An 8,919-nucleotide genomic window follows, 5' to 3' on the forward strand; every position below is an offset into this window, starting at 1 on the left:
TATCCAGGGGTCCGTGTTTGCTCAACTTTTAATTTTGTTTCCTTTTAGAAGTATGAGATTGGTCACTGTTCGTTATCTTCACCTTTTGATCCCGTGGGTATCCGGGTTAGAATAGGTCCTCAGTAACCTTTGCTTGTCGTAAGAGGCGACTAAATTGGGCGGCCCTTCGGACGAGACCACAGAAACTGAGGTCCCGTGTCACAGTAGGTGTGGTTCGATAAAGATTCCTTCCTGCTTAATGGCCATAAGCGCCGAGCATAGGCCTAAATTTTGCAGCCTTTCACCGGCAGTGGTGACGTCTCCATATGAGTGAAATATTCTCGAGAGTATATACAATATGCAATCAATCTTCACCTTTTTATGTATGTTTGCAAAGTATGAAGTTCGATTTTTATGTTTGTATTAGATGAAGCCCCGCGCGGAAAATCACAATTCGCACATGAAATGAATGAACGATGTTTTAATTCAAATGAATTTATGAACAATTCTTGAATAATTGCGTGCATTAGTTATGTTATATTTATTGATATCATATACAGTGAGTAAAACTTGATTATTAGGAAGTCGCATGGAGCTCCAAATTACATGTTCGTTGTGTAACATTAATGATCTCTTTCCGAATTGAAAAATAGATAATGATTTTACGAATGCAATTTTAATCCGTCTTGTCGAATAGTTGGCCAAAGACAATAATTAATCATTTCAAAATCTAAAACTCAGTATTGCGAATGTGTTTATGATGGTAGTTTTGCCCAGTGCGACAATTTAAGGACAAAATTATAGATATACTTCGTTTCTTCTCGTCAAAGGCAATAATCGAAAACATGATGCACTGTATGGATGACAAACAGAAAGACTGCAGTATTGTAAATAGTAGCCTGATTTGTTGAACATTGTCAGAAAGTGTACAACCTTATTTCGATAATATGTTTTAACTTTATAGTTATAAGGCAAAAACTTTCCCAAAACAATCCCTGACTATTCAATATCTGACGCACTGGACAGTTTTCAACTTATTACTTACTTACAAGATATTTGTCATCACAAAAATACTTTTTTGTGTTTGTCCATGTGTTTTTACATATCAGTAACTGTTAATGAATTATTACAAAAAGTCATAACAGTGACTTCTCTAATCACGGAGAAATTTAAAAACATCGAACATATCAGTTGAATATCGTATTTAAGGGCAGATGATACCATTTTTTTCTTTTGAAGAGATTTTATATGATGTCTTTCTTTTATAAAAATGGATAATTCCTTGAATTGTTTTCCCCTTTGACTTGGAGAGTGAAATATTTTCCGTATTTCCAAAAAACAAAAGTACAGAACAATAGTTATCATGGTAAATTAACTTATTCTTCATTCGTTTACCTTTTTATCCCTCAAAAAATGAGAACAAAGTGTACCGATATTAGATTTACAACATAACATGTAAACTATTAATTCATTATAAATTTTACACTCGGAAAATATTAGTTGTTGCTTCAATAAAATTACATTTATGGACATTGTACCCTCAGTAAAGGTTTACAAATTAAAATAAACTTCATAATATGTTGACTTAATGTTTAACGTGTAATATAAACTTTAAGAATAATACCATACGGGGTGAATTTTCTGAGGAGAAGCAAAATTGTAAAAATGGCATTGGCTGATTTTCTCAAGACAAAGACGAGTTATCTCCCATAATATAAGAGTAAAATTTTACAATTTCTGAAAGTAATTTACAATGGCATTTATGATTTTACTGTTTTGTCACTCTTAGTTTTCCTTTGCTATTCATCTCTGACAGCAATAAAGAAATGCCTAATACAAGATCTCTTTGATGTGCCATTTTACGTTAGTTTCTGCATTACGTGACGTTTCCCAGTAGAAACAGGAGAAGATGACTGCATGCTCCCTGCTGACATCTTCTATAATGATCCAAGTGCATACCATTTTTCGTCCTCGCAATGTCTTAAATCTAGTGGTCTACCATACGAAGCACAACCTTTTCCCAAATTGTCCACTAGAAATCCAAGTTCCACAACTCATCTCCCACTTCTCCAACAAATCACCTCCTCGTGCTCTTCTTCCGATTCCTCACTCTCTGATGCATCAGATGGATACGTGTCTTCATTTCCTAGGCATTCTTGTGAATTATCACCAGACGAACAATTTTTCTTAATTCACCCAACTTCTCGATCACCACGTTGTTATTGGCATCAACATTCACTATCATACGTCCAAGGGATAATGCATAATCTTTCTTAGTATTCTGTAACCTTTGATGACTTTTTTACTAATAAATCTTCCTGATTTTTTTCCTCCTGAATGATTCTGGTGCCATAATTGTTTACATTGTTTACTGACCCTTTCCCTGTTCTTAAAACACAAAAGAGTTCCAAACAACTATAAATGAGAAAACCAAAACCAACCAAAATATTTTTTTTTGCCATGGGAACTCTTCAGTGCTAAAGGTAGAAAATTTTGTTTATATCAAATGGCCTTAAAACTTCATCTATATGTCAGAGCGTTGGTCTCGGGAAGGGGGTGGGGTCCTTCGCTGAATGAGATGTACAATGTATATAAGAATCTTAATAAAATGATAAATATAGGCCTAGTCAAAACTATTATAAATATAACTAACACAGAACACCTACACAATCTTATGTTGATCATGTTGTAAATCAATCGCAACTTCTCTGCTTATCGAAAAATCTCGAGAATGTGCAAATAAAGCGTCTATGACGTTGCTTCGTTCTAGTTTCTATAAGGATGATGCAAGGTTAAGATAACGAACAGTGATCAATCTCATAACTCCTATAAGCAATACAAAATAGATAGTTGAGCAAGCACGGACCCTTGGACACACCAGAGGTGGGCTGATTCAAGACTAAAATCACGGATTGAAGAAACGAACAAGCATATTTTATTTATTCAACAATTATCAAAACTGATTTCTTCTGTATGATCAAAATCAAACATCGATAAACAACGGATTTACTTCAGATCGTATTATCTTAAGTTGTCAGTTAAAAAAGAAAATAAAGAAAACTGGTTAGATCCACCATTTTACTCTGATTTTCGCTAATTTGGGGTAGTTTATCGAAAACGAAAGTAAGTTTTTAATTCATTTTACGATATCTACTAATCAAGTAAGATTCTAATATAGCTAACTACATGCGGTAATATAATTTAATCATAAGTTTGTTCAATCAGTGTAATGCCTGGTGCTTCTGATAAATTTGGTATACGTATTGCCTTTTCATCGTTTACTCTGCAATTGATGCCTGAAATAAGTTAAGTTTATTAATTTCTTTGCCATTATCCAATTCAATTACTGCTTTTCAAGTTTACATTTTTCTCATTCAAAACTACTATCAAAAAGCATCACACAATAAATCTGTATTCGCTTATGAAAATAACAGATATTGATCATTGGCAAGATAAAGTGGGACCGACCCCCCCCCCCCTTCTTTACGATTCTACGTTCCTGGGAAAAGCAATTAAATATACCACATTGTCTATACACGTACTCAAACAACTTCCCATAGTCCGACTGAATGTTGGTGTATGCAATTCTGATGTAATTTTTCATTTATCAAAGATGAACACTATATGGAGAGAGAGGGGGGGGGGATAGAGAGACACAGAGACAGAGACAGACACACACAGAGAGAGACATGCACAGAGAGAGAGAGAGAGAGAGAGAGAGAGAGAGAGAGAGAGTTTCAGAACTACTCTTTGTTGACAATTTAGGGGCAAGTAAAGATATAAACACGGACGCATTTTGGGTAGGGTTTAAATATATTTGCTATATAAAATATGCCATCTGAAAATACACGTATATTACTTGACGTGTTTTGCGGTATCCAAGAAAATGATATCTCATTCATGCAACATTTGTATCTTTTAGTATCACGCTCTATTCAATATACTTTGTAAATACCCACAGCAGGCAGACATATTTTATTCGTATGTACCGTACTTTTAGCATGTTTATTACATATGCATGTAAGCAGACCTGTCATATAGTCCTTGGTGTACATAGCATTACAAGTAAATTTATCCGATTCAATCGCCGTTTTTAATCAAAGTGTTTTATATTTATGACCAAACCAAAAAATAAAATAAAAATTCAAGAGCCCTTTAATTTTCCATAATTCATTTGAATAGTAGGACATTGAACAGCGCCTTCGAAAATATGATTGCGTTCTACTCAACAATTTTTGGCAAATACACGCATTATTTTCCTCACTTTAATTAGCACATGATTGCTCCGCAAAATGTCTATGAACACGATAAAGTTACATGTAAATGCATAATGTATTTTCCACAGCATGCCAGTTTTTAATAGTCTTTGATCTCAATGAGTATTTTTATATAAAAAGTTAGAATTGTAACTTTTAGTAAAATATTCAAGAAGAATCAGGAGACTGAAAATCCTATAACGTCGATGACGTCTTTCCAAAAAAAGCGACCGTCGGAATACTGTGTCAGAGTTAACAATGCAATATTGTAAAGTTATTTTCTGATTATCAGCAACAAGTAAATGGTACATGTTATATATGAATGAAATGAGAAAATTATCACCTTTCTACCTGCAAAATATGATCGGCTTTTGAAACGCGGCCAATTTTAGCCAATAACGTCCCTTGTTCTTTGTAAACATATCAAAGGCAAACAGATTGAAAGTGTTAATCTTGTAAAATGAAATTGCATATACAACGCACTAGATAGAGGGAATTGTTGCGATTTCCAGTTTTTCTTTCTATCCCCACCTAATAATACAGTCCCATCCAAGTAGATATGTTGCGTGAAGTGTAATACAGTAAGGTGCGCATAATTCAGCTACTGTATTAAGTGATTTGCTGACGACACATTCTGACAACAACCGAATTACATATATAAGCTTTAAGTAATTTTCAATAGTGATTATTCTAATATTAATAATTGGTATAATTAATGCTTGGTAAAATATAATTCTCAAAAGAGGAATGCTTAACAATATCTCACAAAACCAGAAACATCCATATTCTTCCCATGATTTGATTATGTCTATTAAAACAAAATTCACATGTATTTGCAGATTTCAAGGAATGGGAAACAGGGTGTGTGTGGATGAAAGAGGTGAACAAAAATTGAAATCCAAAAAGGAACCGACAGGTCCTATTCAGGACATAAAAGCACACATTAATTCTGGCAATAAACAAGGGGTCCTAGATGAACTGAACAAAATCCTTTCGAAAAATGTTGAACATTATGATACAGAGGTAAAGGAAGAATTCAAGGATCAATCACTTTTGCACATAGCAATCAAATATGACCAGACCAACGATCTCCATTTTGTAAAGAAAGTTTTGAATAAACAACCTCAGATATTGAATAGAACTGAGGCCAAACTAGAACAAACAGCCCTACATGTTGCCATTGTCCAGGGAAATTATAAAGCTGTTGAAATACTTCTAGAATTTGCTGCGGAAAAAGACAAGACGAAACAATTGTTAGAGAAATGTGCTGATAGAGACAAATTCAAGAACACTGTTCTTATGGCACAGTTGCCTTTGTCGGTAGCTGCTCTCATGCTGAAAGCAAATGATTCAAACTCGAGAGATATTGTAGACCTACTTCTAAAACACAGCGCTTGCATTTCAAAGAAAAACAAACATGGCGATACATTATTTCATTCGCTGATCGAATACGGTGATATTTACCCAGATAAGATTTCCGACGTTACTTTTGCTTTTAAGTATTTGTGGGAGAAATATACAGAGAAAGCGTCAAAAGAGAAAGCCTCAGATAAAGAACGTAAATCTAAACCTACAGATATTTTGTTTTGGGAAAATGAAGACAATTTGACACCGCTGCAACTCTCTGCCAAGCTTGGCGTCAGTGAAATCTTTGACTACATTATTAATATTTCAGATGTGTACTGTTTCCAAAATGCTAGGGATGGTCTCTTCGACATCCGAACATATGATGTGACTGAATTTGACAGATTGATACCGTACATAGATAAACAAAAAACTTGTTGGAAAAAATATCAAGAACTTTCGATATTAGAAATGTTATTTGATTCGCGTTGCAACCTGAACGAAGCTTTTCAAATTCTTAACCAGAAAGTAATTAGATTCATCTTACAGAAAAAGTGGAACACTTATTGGTTTCCTATGATGATCTGGATGTTTATGCACTTTTTCTTCATTATTTTCGCAACAATAGTGACCGTGCAAAAGTCTGACGTTTTGGTATGTTCTGATGGAAGCCTGGATTCGTGTGATTTAAATGAAAATCCCACTGTTATTGGAGTTGTGTATCTTTTAGTCGGATTAATTTACTTTTTTATTGCCTTAATGATTGTTTACAAATTACTTGCACGCTGTTGTTACGGAAGCCGTGGATTAGTTTGGCATAATCTTGATTACATCATTTGCTTGACTGTGGTGTCTTTTGGTGCTTTATTAGAATCTGTACTTACTTTTCTTCGGACACATTGGGACTATCACCTGATATGCTTATTGTTATGTGGATGGTATTTTATGCTTTATTTTTCTCCTTTTTCTAAAAATCTTGTTGCTTTCACATACATGATGAAAGCAGGGCTTCTTGGGGATTTTGTTCCATTTTCTTTTATATTCACATTTCTTCTGATAGCATTTACTACGGCCATGCATGTCCTTTTTAAAGGGGCGGATGAAGATCCAGAGGAATTCCATACCTTTAGAGAGTCAATTTTAACCATGTTTAAGTTGGGGGTTGGTCTCAATGATATTGGTGTTCTAAATCAATCGAGAATCCCGTGGTTGGCCTATACAATGTTCGTGCTCTTTGCAATTTTATCATTTATACACCTGCTGAATGCTCTTATCGCCATAATGTCTCAGACGTTTTCAGATGTTCACAAGGAAAAAAACTCATATCACAAATACCAAAAACTGTGCATGATAGAGTTATTTGAAGATATCATGATTACTCCTTTTCTGGTTAAACTTATACCATGTATCGATAGGGCAAAACACTGGACAACTCGGCGAGAGTTACCTCATCCAGAGGACAATGATATAACGAGGTATCGCTATTTGACAACTGTTCACTCGTTGGACGATTCTTTTTATGGTAAGGAGGACAAAGAAGAGAGAATGAAATCTGATGTACAAATTAATGTAAGTCAAGTGATTGACTTGATACGAAAAGGAAATAATGAGGTAATCTATTTGATGCAAAATGCAAAAAATGAAAACAAAAATATAATCAACGAGCGCGAAGACATTACATTCGTGGTGGAAAGGAGCGATCGCGACCAATCGCAACAATTCCCTGAAGTTAACTAAATTCATTTAATTTTCTATGCCCAAGAAGAATATGCTAGTGCATTTATTGCAAGATTTTCTTCTTAAAGGAATGTCTCAGAAAGATAAAAAAAATCCAATTTAAATAGCTTGACAGCGAATAAGATACGGAATAAGAATTGTTATGGAATCAGATGATCTTTATATTGAATGTTTTTAATTTTCATATAAATGTTGAATATGAATATGCCCTTTCTGCTGTTATCACGCAACAATGTGAAAACATTAATTATCGCGTTCTTATTTCTGCACATCTGCGTATTTTCAGTACTATGTATATTAAACTTTATTTCACACGTATATTTATATCAAATGTAGACTTGACATTTTTAATGTGTGTTTGTAATATCCCATTTTCTAGAACTCTTCCTGATTGTTAGTAAACAAAGGTGGAACGTCGGATTGGCATTTTGACCTCAACGTTATTGTTAAGTGTGGCATTGGTATGTGAAGGACTTTTCAAATTATCTACAACACATTTCAATGATCTTGGTAAAATTGATGTTCAAATGTAAATATTTCTGTGACAATATCAAAAACGTACATGTTTTCCCCATGTATTTGTTACTGGAAATAAACAAAATTGTGGTTTTCGAGAAAAGTGTTTATATCAGCAATAATGTTCGTGAAGTCATCAATACGCTTTTGCAATATATGAAATTTGAAACTCTTCAAACATGTATTTAGATGTTGTATTTTCTTAAAACATGGATTTGATATGAAGTCTCAAAATAAATTTAAATGAATTTAAAACAGTTTTGTTCGTTTTATATAATAAACATGATTTTGTTTTCATACATCGTTGCCATTTACTTCTAGCTATTTGCACTATAAAAACGTACCTGTGGTAAAGATAACCTAGCCTTCATATTTACTAACATGTTCAAATCTGCGTGACAAATCGACGAGGCAAGATACAATTAAAGAAATATCCATCGTATTTTCCCATATTTATGAATATTCCATATTCACCTGGATATGATGTTTCTCAACGTATTCGATAAGTGAGAGCATGTTTTGCATACGCGGTATGATTTAGTGTTTAATCGATGATGGTTATGATGAACTAATGTGCAAATACAACCTTCATTGAGTTGAATGCTGTCCGATGCTTTTCATATGGAGACGTCATCATTACCGGTGAAGGGCTGCAAAATTTAGGTCTATGCTCATTGCTTACGGCTCTCATCTGGAGGACCGCCCTATTTCGTCGCCTTTTACGAAAAGCAAGGTGTATTGAGGACCTATTCTAACCCGAATATCCACGGTACAGTATATACATGCGTGTGTTTGGAGAGAGAGAGAGAGAGAAAGAGAGAGAGGAGGGGGAGAGAGAGAGAGCGATCGGTTAAATCTTTATCTCAATCGGCAAAAAAATCATTTTTTAAAGTTTTTTTTAAAATTTGAAATAAAAACAGAATGCAAAAAGAGGTACTCTTTAGGTACGAAAGACGTACAGTTTATGTTCCAAAATAGATAGAATCAGTTGTTTCTGAAATTGTCACGTGTGTGTTAGGTAATTCTCCTGCATATTAACGTCACTGATGTTTATGTAAGTAAAAATGTTTTGCCAGTACAATGAAAA

General features: G+C 34.1%; 1 protein-coding gene across 1 annotated transcript; it reads left to right on the forward strand.

Annotated features, from left to right (window-relative positions):
• Nucleotides 1-5,084: 5,084 nt before the first annotated feature.
• LOC125648079 (transient receptor potential cation channel subfamily V member 3-like) lies at nt 5,085-8,081 on the forward strand. Its single transcript, XM_048874997.2, has one exon. The coding sequence runs from the start codon at nt 5,085-5,087 to the stop codon at nt 7,314-7,316; it is 2,232 nt and encodes a 743-aa protein (XP_048730954.2). The 3' UTR covers nt 7,317-8,081.
• The last annotated feature ends 838 nt before the right edge of the window (nt 8,082-8,919 follow it).

This window comes from Ostrea edulis, chromosome 1, assembly GCF_947568905.1.
Source record: "Ostrea edulis chromosome 1, xbOstEdul1.1, whole genome shotgun sequence".
NCBI classification, from domain to species: domain Eukaryota; kingdom Metazoa; phylum Mollusca; class Bivalvia; order Ostreida; family Ostreidae; genus Ostrea; species Ostrea edulis.